This window comes from Aegilops tauschii, chromosome 4, assembly GCF_002575655.3.
Source record: "Aegilops tauschii subsp. strangulata cultivar AL8/78 chromosome 4, Aet v6.0, whole genome shotgun sequence".
NCBI lineage: Eukaryota > Viridiplantae > Streptophyta > Magnoliopsida > Poales > Poaceae > Aegilops > Aegilops tauschii.
In genome coordinates this window covers 401,457,577-401,474,114 of record NC_053038.3, presented here as the reverse complement: position 1 = coordinate 401,474,114, position 16,538 = coordinate 401,457,577, and the positions used below count along the sequence as shown (strand labels likewise).

At 43.2% G+C, this 16,538-nt stretch overlaps 1 protein-coding gene across 2 annotated transcripts; it reads right to left on the bottom strand.

Annotated features, from left to right (window-relative positions):
- Window positions 1-1,692: 1,692 nt before the first annotated feature.
- On the bottom strand, window positions 1,693-8,022 carry LOC109758638 (protein NRT1/ PTR FAMILY 8.3). 2 transcript variants are annotated; one of them, XM_020317498.4, is made up of 6 exons: window positions 7,755-8,022; window positions 4,647-4,746; window positions 4,085-4,302; window positions 3,565-3,619; window positions 3,063-3,444; window positions 1,693-2,668 (listed from the first exon to the last, which is right to left on the bottom strand). In XM_020317498.4, the coding sequence occupies exons 1-6, from the start codon at window positions 7,818-7,820 to the stop codon at window positions 1,846-1,848; spliced, it is 1,644 nt and encodes a 547-aa protein (XP_020173087.1). In that variant the 5' UTR covers window positions 7,821-8,022; the 3' UTR covers window positions 1,693-1,845. The 2 variants fall into 2 exon arrangements, with proteins under 2 accessions (XP_020173087.1, XP_020173086.1); XM_020317497.4 differs by having other exon boundaries at window positions 3,063-3,619.
- Between the last annotated feature and the right edge of the window lie 8,516 nt (window positions 8,023-16,538).

Genomic DNA, 16,538 nt, shown 5'->3' with positions numbered 1-16,538 from the left:
GCGGCTCGCCCAGAGAGCGGCACAAGCATAGAGGATTAGGTATGTCACGTCGGCCTCCTATTTCTTTTCGCCGGTCGCGCCCCGCTCACTGGTTGTTGCTCGGCGTAGTTGTTGCGGATGTTTGCCATGTTTCGGCAGGATAACAGCGACCAAGACTTCAAGTACCTCCACGTCTTCAAGCGGATCGAGAAGTGCGACAAGTGGGCGGAGGTCCGGCGCACCCTCGCCAAGGCCAAGGCGACCTACCAGCCGGACGCACCGACGCAAGGCGCGAGCGAAGGGCGTCCCGACGGCAACAAAGGGGCAAAAAAGGGGAAACACGCCGAGTCGGCAACGGCGCGGGTGCAGGAGTCCATTGAGCGTTGTGTCGCCGACGTTCACACACGGGCCCCCTGCGTGGAGAGAAGGCCGAGGCGCGGTGGTCGGCGTTGATGGCAAACAACGTCGTCAAGCTCGACCTGCTCCAGACCAACGTCGCCGCGAAGAAGAGGAACACCGACCTGGCATTTCTCATGGGCGGGGCGGACATGCTCCAGAGCACCGACGAGAAGCTCAAGGCGTGGTTCATGGCGGAGCGCGGCCTCATCCTGAACCAGCAGCCGGCGACGGCGCCGCCAACGCCCACGCCGACACCGCCGCCAAGCCCGAGCCATGATGCCACGACGACGCCCAGCAGCGCAGACGCCGCGCCGACACCGCCCAGCACAGAAGCAGCTCCGACACCGCCAAGCCCACGCACGCCGACTCCACCGACGTCCGAGGCCGACCCCGCCGTGTGATGCACGTTGTACGCGCGCCCTTTCTTTTTTGTGCGCCGAACTTTTCATTCAATCGCCGAACTGTGGCAAGATGATCGCCGAACTCGGCCACTGTGATCGCCGGATATGTGGCGTTTTTTGCAAGCGGGAATGACCTCGTTTGAATTTGCCGCGGCTTGGGGGGCGCCGCCTGGGGGCATGGCTGAGAGCTAGGTCGCCCTCAGGGGCCAATCTAGCGCCGGTTCGCCTCCAACCGCTATTTTTCGCCGCCCTGGGGGGCCGAACGGCTGGAGATGCTCTTAGCTCTGATATCATGTTAAGATTCATGCACTAGCCAATGCAACCAAAAGTCCGAACTAGTGAAAAGAGCTTGGCAATCCACATATATACTTCAACATAGTGAATCGGTTTTTCTTAGATTTCTTTTTTTTTTACATTTTTGGATTTCAGGTTCCGCAAAGGCTCAGTTCAATTGAAAGCGCAAAAAGGAAAAAACTCAACCCCCCCCCCCCCCTAAGAGATTATTTGCTATTATAGCTTTCCAATTTTGTTTTTCACATAAGACCACAAATGAATGGATTTTTTCACAAAAAATTGCTGACGCATGACTCTAATACCTACACACCATACCTTTTTTTGGATTCGTTTGGAAAGAGTTTTAACTTAGTTTTGAAGTTTGTAAAATATAAGGGAGCATGTGCTCCTCGGAGCACACTTCTAACTTAAAAAAAAAAACTCAAGACACCTGGGTGCACTGTAGTGCTACCCACCATAGCATGTTTGCAATCACTTTCCAGATAGTTATTCTGCCGCTGGAAAGCACGCAGATCCCTGACATCTGAGGCCAGAAACTGAAATGATTGACACAGCAGGCGTGTTGGTTAAAGCTACATGGTTATAAGCTTCATTAACAAGGGGAAAAGGCACACTATTCCCACTCTCCAAGTAAACAAATGTATACAACTATCAAAGGATACAAGACTGTACATTACAGAAGACTGTACATTGTAGCCTGTACATTGTTAGCTTGTTCATGAGAGAAATATCCACACAACTTTCTGTACAATACAAGGCAAAGGCGGAAACATCAAAGTACAGAAGCTTTCTTGCACTTGTACTGCTGTGCAAAATAAACAAAAGCGAGAAAATTCAGGGAGCTGAGGCCAGCAATGAGCCAGAAGAAGCGGTCAAGGTGGCCTTCATTCAGGTTGTCAGGAATCCACCCCATCTGCTCCCCACGCGTCGTAAGATACGACACCAGGGTCAGTATGAACGAGCTAAGATAGCTTCCAAGCGACACGGTGACAAGGGCGAAAGCCGAGCACAGGCTTCTCATGGAATCCGGAGACTGGTTGTAGAAGAACTCAGCCTGCCCGATGGACGTGAACACCTCACCGACCCCGATCAGCAGGTACTGAGGCGCCTGCCAGAGAATGCTCATGGAAACAGGCACCTTCTGATGGACCAGGCCCTCGGATCTTGCGCTCTCCAGGCGCTTGATCTCGACCAATGCTGCGACTGCCACTGCGATGGTGGACACAAAAAGACCGATCCCCATGCGCTGGAGCTCCGAGAAGCCCCTCTCCTTACCAGTCAATCTCCTGGCTATCGGCACGATGAATCTCTCATAGATAGGGACCCAAACGACGATGCTGATTACGTCCAAGGACGACAGGGTGGCTGGTGGGATCTTGAAAGATCCAACTTGGTTGTTGAGTGCCATCCCTTGCTCTATGAACATTGATGAATTCTGAGCGCAGACAGTGAAGAACACGATGCCCGTTGCCCAGATTGGAAACATCCTCATTAATATTTTGAGCTCTTCAATCTGTGTAACAGTGCAAAGCCTCCAAGGATTATGAATATCGCCACATTCACTCCGCAAAATGACTGCTGATTTGTCAAGGAAACTGTAGAGAAAAAATATGCATCGGGTCAGTGGGTATGCAAATCTTATGCTACTTACATCTTGTGCAAGGTTTACCTGTTACAGTTCTGAAAAGGGATTGCTGTGTCCAGGAAGCCTGAAGACACAAGCTTTGCAAGCATGCGAATGTCAGACCAAAAGAGTAGCATACTTTGCAAATCCGTGTCAGCTTTGTTAAATTGTAAACTATTTTCTTTTAGTTCTTGAACTTTAAAAATATGTTTTTATTTCTTCCAGAACAGCAATCTGAACTCCACCAAATTAATTAATTAATACCAACATGGAACAGCATGTGAACGGTTTTGCAACTAATTAATTTGGCAAGGTAAAAGCATCTTATACAGCAAATGATTCCTGATGATAACCAAGAAAAGTACCTGAATTCACTGCTGTGCTCCAGTTTGCGGCTCCCCTCGATAGCTGATCTCTTACCATGACACTCATAGAGAAGAGAACTATCAACTGGCAAGTCCACATTTCGCTTGTAAATGGCTGCAACAACTACCTGGCATGCTCTTGTAAGAGGGCTTCCTCCAGGTATCTGAAATCTGTATACCTCTGAGCCTAGAAAAAAGCTTCCAATAGCCAGGGCAATGAAAAAGGTAGGGATTGCAAATCCAATACCATATCCATATTTTTCTTGTACCCAAATAAGAACAGTGCCAGAGATCAATGAACCGATATTTATGGAGAAATAGAACCAATTGAAGAAAGCGCCTTTCTTTGTTCGCTCAATTGGATCGGTATCATCAAATTGGTCTGCACCGAAGGACGAAACACATGGCTTAATACCTCCAGCCCCTAAAGCAATCATGTATAATCCAACAAAGTATATCAAATACTGGTGTAAGGCTGGTTTTGGACAAAAAGACCCAATACATTGAGGGGGCTGGAGATAAGGAACCGATGCTGAAAGCGTCAATGCTGACATCCCCTTCAATCAAAATGCACATTGAGTCATTAGCACAATATATCAGCAGAAATAAGCACGTACTGGGACATCAGATGCACAACTAAGACAAGTAAGTTTGCAAACATATGTGAAACATGCTAGTTATGTATCATGTTAAAAAATATATCTGAACTCATTATTATGCAGTGTCCATAATCTTTGTTATGAAATAAGCTATATATGCATGTTCGATAAAATAAGCTATATATGGGTGTTCGAGAAAAAGATAAGCTCTACATGTCCAAATTCAACCTGTCTATGTCATCCATTAAGAAATACCAACGAAAATAACACCATGACATGATTATTTGGCACCAAATAAGTTAACATGTGCAAAGTACTTAACACTATTACAAAGCCCATTCAACTGAACTAATGAGAAAAAGAGAGCTTGTCCCCCAGTAAGAAATTTTGAGGTACATTTGGATGTGGTTAGTCGAAACTTACAAGAAAGTAAATAGTTGAGAAAACAGCAATAGTCCGATACTTTCCCCAGTAAGAATCTGCTAAGGTTGCTCCAATAAGTGGTGTGAGATAACAAGTTCCTTGCCAGGTTGTGAAGTTTCTAGCTGCAGACACATTGCCTTCATGCAGTCTAGTTGAAAGATAAGTGACCAAACTTTTGGAAATCCCATAGTAGGCTAAGCGTTCGCACACTTCAGTCCCTGCCATGTAATAAATAAACAAATGTCATGTGAATTTAACATTACATACAATCATACAAGTACAAAGGCTTTTCTTTCTTGTGTTTAGGGATAAAAGATTATCGTGAAACATAGACTCAACTATCGAAAAAAAAATCATCAAAGATAGTCTCTTAAGCTGGCAAATGCTTACATAAACTTTAATGAAAATATTTCCAATTCAATGAATTGCAAGATTAAAATTTTGCAAGTCAACTGAGAAAATATTTTCTTAAAGATGGTCTCACAGGATCTTAATGATTTTGTCCCTAACAAACATGAGGGTTACATTGTTCCTTAATGGAGATTTCTTGATGAATTATTACCAAGAATCAATGAGCATGCTCTCCAGTTTCCTGTATTGTGCTTTAAAATAGGGTGACCTCTGAAATCAACTGAGCCATCGCCTGTGTATTCATCAAAGTTCTGTGAATAAAATAAACTTGTTAATGGTTGATCTACAGATTATTTGACAAGTGGAAGCTTTTCATAGCTCCATCCAAGTCAGCAGAAAATGGAAGCATGAAAAAACTGTTGCATGAAACGAAAGAACACATACATTGGCAGAGGTTGTGAGCCTGTGCCAGCGTGATAAATGTGAACAGTTGTATTTTTTAAAGCATCTGCCTCACTGAATATTTAAAATTAATACTCCTAGTTGACCCCACAGAAAAAATAAATCCAAGATAGATCACTACAATTAATTGCAGAAAATGTGATCCAGCATTCTCATAGTGATCAACTATGTAAAGCAGGCTTCCTAAAACTAGTACAGCAGATGATGCCTGATCTTTCTCAGAATCAATATGCGATGATGCCCTTGGCAGGTGTCCATATGATCATCATACATTGTTCAGACACATTTACTTATCAACAAAATATCATCATGTGCTTTATTTATTGATCCTTATCAAATTACTGATTAGTAATTGTACTAGAAGTAGAACTAGCGCACACAGAATAAGAAGAAAATTTGTCTTTATTTTCATACGGACAGATTTCTTCCCAGATTAGCCTCAGAAGGACAGCATGAAAATAAGCAAGAAGGCTATTTTTTTTCGAGAAGGAGCAATACCCCCGGCCTCTGCATCTCTTGATGCACACAGCCATCTTATTAAAAATCCAGGTTCAAAACAAAGTCTTAAACAGAGCAAGAAGGCTAATGGGATACCATTACCACCTTCCTGGTGAAGTACCTAAGGACCCCCAGCGACAGTTCGCAACTTACCCAGCGAGCCTTCTAGGCAGCTGGTGGATCGGATTGCTGGCCGCCTACCATACTGGAAAGGGGGCATGATGACTGGTTCTGGTCAAATCGGTGCTGATGGCTATGCACTTTGCTAGCTTATGGTGCTCGGACTCTACAAGAAGGTACCCCTAGTTTCCATGGAACACCTCTTTGCTGGACTATCCCTTCTTCTGACCCTGGAGGAACAAGGTGCTCTCATGGATCTGATCGACTATGTGCCCTCCTGCCGTTGGAGACACGTTCATCGGCTCGTGCTACTCGGCCCCGGGAGGCAAGGTTGTGTATCTGAGCGGGAGTGTGTCATGATCTTGTCTGAATTATCTGAAGATTATCGACACTTACACTGTTGCTGGGTTCCTGAGGACGTGGCTGACACTCATCTCTCATCGGACGGCCCTGATGTCAAGATACTGGTTCGCTGATGCAATCTGGAATCAGACGCCTCTCAGACTGTCGTGCGTCACTGTTCAACTTCCAGCAACAACTCTTCCTTTTTCTGTTTGCATTTCACGTGCTCCCTCAGTGTAATGGTATGTTACTGTAATTACTTAAGTCCCCCATTTCCCTTTCATTTTGGTATGTTACTGTAATTGGGTTGTAATCTATCCGCCAGTAGCGTGCTACAGTGTGCTACTCTCCCTTTGATGGTATAAACCCTAGCAAATTGAGCAAAAATCTCTCTGAATCCCTGAATATTTAGCGCTAATTAAGTTCAGTTAGTTCATAGTCAGTTCCTGACAGAGTGACTAGACCCCAAGAATCAGTACTGGAGGAGCGTAGCTCTTAAGGTTCCATCTATCAGTGCATTGATGCGCAAAGCTTTTGTGTTGCTCAAAAAGAAAAGAGGAAAACATTGTGAGTTCAGAATAAATGTAGATTCAAACATGCAAAAAAGAGCTCCCAACATGCTTGATATTTTAGGAGCCTGTATGTATGCACAAGGCATATATATCCTTGAGAAAACATATGCACGAAGTGGGAAAAAAACTCTGAGATGCTCAGACTAAAGAGTTATCCATCTGGAAAATTCCAGCCATGGAGCAAATTTTCAACTTCATAAATGTTATGGAGTACATTATTTTCCAAAATGAATGGTCAGTCTAGAGTTGAACATTTCACAGGGCTTTTCCTGGTTGTTTTGGAGTACTAAAAGAATATATTTTCCAAGAACACAAATTACAAGGTAGTTTTGGAGTCATGACATGTTTCAATGGATTGGAAATGGATCCGTTAGTTCAGATATGACAACTGGACAGACAGATAGTGTACATCTGATTGACACTTTACAGTGTTTTTTTATGGATAACACAGTATAGCATCCAAATTTGACAATCATTTTGGATAAAACAGTAATCCGATATCCATTTTTCACCCTAGATGCATATAACTCCAACCTTTACAGTGTTCTACTTTTATGACGTGGCAATCTGGAATAGCCCATTGATCAATATTTGAGGTTTCTTTCCACGGATAAGTTCATTGAAAAGACAGTAATCCATAATAAAACGTTCACAATCTCAACCTTCTAGTCAAAGACGTTTATCCCATTCCATTCCATCGCTTTCAACCAAACAATCAAAGAACGTACCAGTGAAATTAACGAACCAACCTCACAAGCAAGACAACATCAGCGAAGTTCACACCGAAAAGCAAATATTAATTTTAGGAAAAACAATTCATTCAATTTCGATTTTAAGTCATTTCTACAAGTCCATGATTCTGCAGCCCTCAAAAGAATTGCATGCTCCTATCCTCCAATATAATCCATATAATACATCAAATTACGAGATATTGTATCATAAATTCGATTAAAAAGGGGGTATACCGCAATCCTAAAGGGGTAGGAGTCCTCATGTGGGCCTCATTTGTCAGCCGCCACTAGTCCTCTACAGAATTTCCCCTTCGTTTTTATTTCTTGCTACGATTTTGCATTAAATCAATCAAAGAAGTGCACGTCAATCCACTCGAGCTGCAAATCGAAGTATGTTTCCTCTCCTTTTTTCTAGCGATTGCATCCAATTAAAGCAATCCAATCGATAAGAATACGCAACCAAAACAAGAAACTAAAGGGGGTTAGAGAAGAGTCCAAACTCCAAACCCTACTCGGGATTCTTGAATCTTGATGGAACAGACAAGCAGAACCATTCGAAATTTCATGGAGGTGGGGATGAGAAGGCGGGAGTACCTCCGGCGGCGTCGCGCGCGCTAGCAGGATCCGTTCCTCCTCCTCTTCCCCCAGCGGCGAACCCATGAATGCGGCCTGGGGAGCTCCGAGGGCTGTTCCCCTTCAAAGAAAACTCTGAACGTTCGATGAACGGTGAGTTGACTCCTGCTTATTTGGAGACTAGTGCAACCGCCACCTCTATTCAATTGCCGAAGCCAGAGACAGGGACGACGGCGAAGCAACAAAGCTTATCTCTGCTGCTGCCTCCGGCGGACCCGCGATTAGTCTTCATTTTTATTGGCGATATTGCATCCATGCCCTCTTAAACATGTGTAATTGCAAAGCATTCTTTTTCTGTAATAAGGGTGCAAAACACGGATGTGGAGTATTTGCTAGCAGTTCTGGAACATCGATTTTATTTTCCACGATGAATTTTATTTCGAGCTGAAATTTTGCAGGCATACAAAAAATTTGTAAAAAGTTTGTTGGGTAACGTTGCATGGAAAACAAAAAAATTCTACGCACACGCAATGATCTATCCATGAAGATGTATAGCAATGAGAGGGAGAGTGTGTCTACGTACCGTCGTAGACCGTAAGCGGAAGCGTTTCTCAACGCAGTTGATGTAGTCGAACTTCTTCGCGCTTCAACCGATCACGTACCGAACGCACGACACCTCCGCGTTCTGCACACGTTCAGCTCGGTGACGTCCCTCGCCTTCTTGATCCAGCAAGACGTCGAGGTAGTAGATGAGTTCCATCAGCACGACGACGTGGTGACGGTGATGGTGAAGTGATCCTCGCAGGGCTTCGCCTAAGCACTACGAAAATATGACCGAAGGTGTAAACGGGAGGGGGGTGGCACACAGCTAGGCCATTGTCTGGTGTGTGCTAGCCCCCCCCCACCCCCACCCCCCCACACACACATATATATAGGTGGGAGAGGGGAGGGAGCAGCCAGGAGGGCTCCCCAAGTAGGCCGAATCCTACTTGGGGTCCTCCCGAAGTGGCGCCCCCCTTTCCTTAATTGTCGGAGAAGAAAGGAAAGGGGGGAAGAGAGAAGGAAGGGGAGGCCGAATCCTCCCCCTTTCCTCCCCACTTGGCCGGCTGCCATGGGGGGCGCGCCAGCCCCTTGTGGGTTGGGGTGCTCCCCTCTTGTGGCCCAATAGGCCCAATACACTCCCGGTGGTGACCGGTACCCCCTCTGGTACTTCGATGACTATCTGGTTTTCTCCGAAACACTTCTGGTGTCCGAATACCATCGTCCTATATATCAATCTTTACCTCTCGATCATTTCGAGACTCCTCGTCATGTTCGTGATCTCACCCGGGACTCCGAATAACATTCGGTCACCAAAACACATAACTCATATAATACAATATCGTCATCAAACGTTAAGCGTGCAGACCCTACGGGTTCGAGAACTATGTAGACATGACCGAGACACCTCTCCGGTCAATAACCAATAGCATAACCTGGATGCCCATATTGGCTCCTACATATTCTACGAAGATCTTTATTGGTCAAATCGTTATGACAACATACGTTATTCCCTTTGTCTATCGGTATGTTACTTGTCCGAGATTCGATCGTCGGTATCTTCATACCTAGTTCAATCTCGTTACCGGCAAGTCTCTTTACTCGTTCCGTAATACATCACCTCGTGACTAACTCCTTAGTCGCTTGCTTGCAAGTTTATAATGTGTATTACCGAGAGGGCTCAGAGATACCTCTCCGATACTCAGAGTGACAAATCTTAATCTCAATCTATGCCAACTCAACAAACACCTTTGGAGATACCTGTAGAGCATCTTTATAATCACCCAGTTACGTTGTGACGTTTGATAGCACACAAGGCATTCCTCTGGTATACAGGAGTTGCATAATCTCATAGTCGAAAGATTATGTATTTGACATGAAGAAAGCAATAGCAATAAAACTCAACGATCATAATGTTAAGCTAACGGATGGGTCTTGTCCATTACATCATTCTCCTAATGATGTGATCCCATTATCAAATGACAACTCATATCCATGGTCAGGAAACCTTAACCATCTTTGATCAACGAGCTAGTCAAGTAGAGGCTCACTAGGGACACGGTGTTTGTTTATATATTCACACATGTATTTAGGTTTCCGATCAATACAATTCTAGCATGAATAATAAACATTTACCATGAATAAGAAAATATAAAATAACAACTTTATTATTGCCTCTAGGGCATATTTCCTCAGTCTCCCACTTGCACTAGAGTCAATAATCTAGTTCACATCGCCATGTGATTAACACCTATAGTTCACATCGCCATGTGACCAACACCCAAAGAGTTTACTAGAGTCAATAATCTAGTTCACATCGCCATGTGATTAACACCCAAAGAGTACCAAGGTGTGATCATGTTTTGCTTGTGAGAGAAGTTTAGTCAACGGGTCTGCCACATTCAGATCCGTATGTATCTTACATTCTTAAGAAGTTGATCCCCACTAGGAGCAATTCTCTCTACATGCACACTATCCACATCAACATGATGCCACATCAGCATTCTCTCAACATGCAGCCTCCACCTCAGCAGAAAATAATCACCAAATCGCTTCCAATCTGAGTGGGTCATCATAATTGTTTTAGGCGTTTATTCAATCTAGCCTAGCCAACTGCACCCATCTGATCTCTTCCCATCCTTGTATTTCCTCTCTTCTGCTGCACGCGGCTGATCCCATGGTCACCGAAAAGAGCGGCCCCTTCCTCTTCTGCGCCCCATAACTGACGGGTCAATCAAGGGAGAGACCCATCAAAGGTTGCCAGCGTATAAATCTAGAGTACAGAATGGCTGTCTTACTCCCTCGATTTAGCTGAGCCCATCGACCTCCTTTCCCCTATGTACAGTCCAATGTGACGGTCGAGATCCCATCTCACTCCCCTCCGGTAGGACCGCTGACTTGGCCCCCCTCTGCAATTCCCCGGGGTTCGCTCGGGGTATGTTCCCCCTCTCGGTGTGGTTCCTGAGTCCTGGCTTGAAGGTCCTCCTGAGTTGTCGGTCCGTATTCATGGGCCTCCTCGCGTGCTTCAGACAGGGCGGCGGCCGCCGCTATGATGGAGCAAGAGGTGCGGCCTCGGCCGGGGCCGGTGCGGCAGCGGCGCTCAGGGAAGAACCTGCGGGTGCCTTCTTTGGAGGACCTTTCACATATGCTGGCGATGACAAGGCTGCAAGCCATCACCTGGACGAGCTCAAGTCCGTCACAAATCCACCTCCAACTTCCTCGGTGAGGTTGGCTTCGGCCCCATCGACATGGTATCCATCGACTGCGGCCTCTGCCCCGGCCTCGCCAGTAGCAGATCGCGTCGGCTTCGACAACAACGACATCCAGTGGCACCACCAGTTGCAGGTATGTCGCCGTTATTCGGTGCCATTGAGAGTCCAGTCATTAACCACAGATTGTTGGTTGATTCATTGATCTGTGATGACTGGTTGATTTTTGGTTTGGTCGAACAGGCGGAGGTGATGTATATGCGAATACTCAGCCACCTGCACCTGCCGTAATGGTAGCCATTCTCCAGCTAAGCTCCTGCATGTTAGTAAGAATTCATGTTCCTGTGTATCCTGCATGGGCTTGCGTCAAGGGTCGCGAACTTCCTGAGTACGTCGACAGGTTATGTACTGTGTTCTTCGGGATTTTTCGGTCTTAAGTATTTTGTTCTCATGAAAAAGATCATACTAACTGTACATAACCGATCGAATCAGCCCTCGCTTGCCTTCCGTTCCAGCCGTAACCCATTGACTGATGAGCCAAAAATAATCCTACTGCAGTGCATGCGTCCTACACCAGTTTTTCATCTCCCCCACTTAGCTTTTCATTATGGCTTTTAATAAACACAAGTGCATATAGGAATCCAAGTAAATAGCAACGACAATTATTAACAAGTTACATATCTTTTCCCTTCGTCTCCCTTCTACCTTGATCAAAAACAGTTCTACACCACAAGTAAATCCCTCTATTGGAACTGCTCTACTGGTCCATTGTTTTAGCTTCAGGTTCATTATCTCTTTAAACTGAGCCACGAGAAGGAGCCACCAAGGCTGGTGTACATTGCCCTGGCTACGAGGAAGCGGTCAGTTTTCCACGTACACACTTATTTGACTACAATTTCAAACTGAATTTGTTTTTGCAAGAATTTGTAACTGTAGGACGCACATTCATCTTCCACCAACGTGCATGACGAATTTGCAGGCTAGCATTGTTACATACCCAGACAGGATAACTACGCTTTTGCGGACCTATATATACTTCTCACATGTTGTTTCAGGCAGACATGGTTAGAGATCCATCAAAAAATAAACTCTACCATTTTTGTTCTACACATGTTCCCTATGAAATGGCTTTTCGTTGTACATGGCTTGGAATTTTTTTTATTTCCTAACTGTTTGATCATATGTATGTTTATGGCACATGTAGTTCTTTGTACACAAGCATAAGCTGCAGATATGGTTGATGGAAGTATGAGGTATGTTCTCCACATTTTCGAAGATAGAAACTTTCTATGGGCATAGCTGGAGTGATGTCTTTTTTATTTACAATACATACACCGTTGAATGATGACTTATGGTTGTATGCCCTTTGTATATTTGGTGCATTTACCTATGATTAGTAATGAGATTATGTATTCCTAAATTATTCTCGAATATACCTTTGCAGGCTATGCATTATGATCCAAACGGGAGATTTGACAAAACCTGATATTTTTAAACAAAGAGGTTTCTTCATTGGTTGTGAAAATTACAATATTTAACACATGTTTTCTTAGTTGTGTTTTCAACCAACCAATGTATCATCAAACAGTCTCTATTCCAAAAACTAACACACTTTCCCATGAAAAAATAACAATTGTGCTGGATGGACAACAATGGACGTAGGCTGGCATCCTCCTGTTCGTGTGTGTCAAATATCTTCAGAATTGTAAGCATGTTTAATCCCAGTCTGCTATTTATTAGGTCGCCAGTCATTGGTACATATTTTGCTAATCGATTCGGACAAAGTCCACTTTTGCTTGAGTTTATACTGTGAGAAGTTATGAAGCCAAACAAGTTGTTATTCTTAATCAATGGGAATTGAAAATCTACTCCCATAACTCAAAGGAAAAAAAGTATAATAAGTCTCTCTTAGTATCAAGGCACTGTGATACACTACTTTAGTGAAATTCACAAATATTCCTATTGATACTCAAACATTGGTCATACAATAGGATCAAATGTTGATATCTATACTCTGGCCATACATCCATAAGACACAATCTACTACCAGTGGAGAAACCGTTCTCTTTGTTGTTACATTGTTCACCTTAGAATTTAAAGTGCTAATTTCCGGTTCTATTAAGTTTTCTATGCTACTTCTATTGTTAGCAAAGAGATCCCGCAGCAACGCGCGGGGTATCATCTAGTTTTGCAAATTTCTATGTCTACAATGCTCTTTATGGAGCCACTCTAGCTAATTGCTCCCACGTTCAATACATATCCAGATTGAGACTTTGAGTCATCTGGTTTGGTGTTAAAGCTTGCACCGATGTAACCCTTTACGACGAACTCTTTATCACCTCCATAATCGAGAAACATCTCCTTAGTCCTTTTCAGGTACCTAAGGATAATTTTGACCACTGTCTAGTGGTCCATTCCTGGATCACTATTGTACCCCCTTGCCAGACTCATGGCAAGGTATACAGCAGGTCTAGTACACAGCATGGCATACTTTATAGAACCTATGGCTGAGGCATAGGGAATGACTTTCATTCTCTCTCTATCTTCTGTCGTGGTCGGGCTTTGAGTCTTACTCAACTTCACACCCTGTAACACAGGTAAGAACCCTTTCTTTGACTGATCCATTTTTGAACTTCTTCAAAACTTTATCAAGGTATGTGCTTTTGTGAAAGTCTATTAAGCGTCTTGATCTATCCCTATAGATCTTGATGCCCAATATATAAGTAGCTTCACCGAGGTCTTTCTTATTCAAGTATCCTTTTATGCTATCCAGAAATTCTATATCATTTCCAATCAATAATATGTCATCCACATATAATATCAGAAATGCTACAGAGTTCCCACTCACTTTCTTGTAAATACAGGCTTCACCGTAAGTCTGTATAAAACCATATGCTTTGATCACCTCATCAAAGCGTATATTCCAACTCCGAGATGCTTGCACCAGTTCATAGATGGATCGCTGGAGCTTGCACACTTTGTTAGCACCTTTAGGATCGACAAAACCTTCTGGTTGCATCATATACAACGCTTCTATAAGAAATCCATTAAGGAATGCAATTTTGACATCCATTTGCCAGATTTCATAATTATAAAATACGATAATTGCTAACATGATTCGGACAGACTTAAGCATCGCTATGGGTGAGAAGGTCTCATTGTAGTCAATCCCTAGAACTTGTCGAAAACCTTTCGCGACAAGTCAAGCTTTATAGATGGTGACATTACCATCATTGTCTGTCTTCTTCTTGAAGATCCATTTATTCTCAATGGCTTGCCGATCATCGAGCAAGTCCACCAAAGTCCACACTTTGTTCTCATACATGGATCCTATCTCAGATTTCATGGCCTCAAGCCATTTATCGGAATCTGGGATCATCATAGATTCTTCATAGTTTGTAGGTTCGCCATGGTCTAGTAAGATGACTTCCAGGACAGGATTACCGTACCACTCTGGTGCGGAACATGCTCTGTTCGACCTACAAGGTCCAGTAGTAACTTGATCTGAAGTTTCATGATCATCATCATTAGCTTGCTCTATATTTGGTGTAGGCATCATGGGAATGGATTTCTCTGATGTGCTACTTTCCAAATTGAGAGAAGGTACAATTACCTCATCAAGTTCTACTTTCCTCTCACTCACTTCTTTTGAGAGAAACTCTTTCTCTAGAAATGTTCCATTCTTGGCAACAAAGATCTTGCCTTCGGGTCTGTGGTAGAAGGTGTATCCAATTGTTTCCTTAGGGTATCCTATGAATATGCATTTCTCCGATTTGGGTTCGAGCTTATCAGGCTGAAGCCTTTTGACGTAAGTGTCACAACCTCAAACTTTAAGAAATGACATCTTAGGTTTCTTGCCAAACCATAGTTCATATGGTATCGTCTCAATTGATTTAGACGGTGCCCTATTTAACGTGAATGCAATTGTCTCTAATGCATAACCCCAAAATGATAGTGGTAAATCGGTAAGAGACATCATAGAACACACCATATCTAATAAAGTACGGTTACAACGTTCGGAAACACCATTACGATGTGGTGTTCCAGGTGGCGTGAGTTGTGAAACAATTCCACATTGTTTTAAATGAAGGCTAAACTCGTAAGTCAAATATTCGCCTCGGTGATCAGATCGTAGAATCTTTATTTTCTTGTTACGATGATTCTCCACTTCACTGTGAAATTCTTTGAACTTTTCAAATTTTTTAGACAAGTGTCGCAACCTCAAACTTTAAGAAATGACATCTTAGGTTTCTTGCCAAACCATAGTTCATACGGTATCGTCTCAACTGATTTAGACGGTGCCCTATTTAACGTGAATGCAACTGTCTCTAATGCATAACCCCAAAATGATAGTGGTAAATTGGTAAGAGACATCATAGAACACACCATATCTAATAAAGTACGGTTACAACATTCGGAAACACCATTACGATGTGGTGTTCCAGGTGGCGTGAGTTGTGAAACAATTCCACATTGTTTTAAATGAAGGCTAAACTCATAAGTCAAATATTCGCCTCGGTGATCAGATCGTAGAATCTTTATTTTCTTGTTACGATGATTCTCCACTTCACTCTGAAATTCTTTGAACTTTCCAAATTTTTTAGACTTGTGTTTCATCAAGTAGATATACCCATACCTACTCAAATCATCTATGAAGGTCAGAAAATAACGATACCTGCCATATGCTTCAACACTCATCAGACCGCATACATCTGTATGTATTATTTCCAATAAGTCATTAGCTCGCTCCATTGTTCCGAAGAACGGAGTTTTAGTCATCTTGCAATGAGGCATGGTTCACAAGTATCAAATGATTCATAATCAAGTGATTCCAAAAGTCCATCCGCATGGAGTCTCTTCATGCGCTTTACACCAGTATGACCTAAACGGAAGTGCCACAAATATGTTGCACTATCATCTTTTGGCATCAATATTATGAATATTTTTATCACTACGATCAAGATTCAATAAACCATTTACATTGGGTGTATGACCATAGAAGGTTTCATTCATGTAAACAGAACAACAATTATTCTCTGTCTTAAATGAATAATCGTATTGTAGTAAACATGATCAAATCATATTCATGCTCAACACAAACACCAAATAACATTTATTTAGGTTCAACATTAATCCCGAAGGTAGAGGGAGTGTGCGATGGTGATCGTGTCAACCTTGGAATTACTTCCAACACACATCGTCACCTCACCCTTAACTAGTCTCTGTTTATTCTGCAACTCCTATTTCGAGTTACTAATTTTAGCAACTGAACCAGTATCAAATACCCAGGGGCTACTACGAATACTAGTAAGGTACACATCAATAACATGTATATCAAATATACCTTTTTCACTTTGCCATCCTTATTATCCGCCAAGTGGGCCAGTTCCGCTTCTAGTGACCATTCCCTTTACAGTAGAAGCACTTAGTTTCAGGCTTAGGTCCAACTTTGGGCTTCTTCATGGGAGTGAAAACTTGCTTGCCATTCTTCTCGAAGTTCCCTTTCTTTCCCTTGCCCTTTTCTTGAAACTAGTGGTCTTGTTAACCATCAACACTT

Bases quoted from the DNA above. Each gene is read 5' to 3' on its own strand.
- LOC109758638 (XM_020317497.4), bottom strand. From the start codon at position 7,820: ATGGGTTCGCCGCTGGGGGAAGAGGAGGAGGAACGGATCCTGCTAGCG. The intron at 4,747-7,754 runs GTACTCCCGCCT...TTTTATTCACAG, and splicing joins CGCGCGCGACGCCGCCGGAG to AACTTTGATGAATACACAGG. The intron at 3,620-4,084 runs GTAAGTTTCGAC...TTTTGATTGAAG, and splicing joins TCTCAACTATTTACTTTCTT to GGGATGTCAGCATTGACGCT.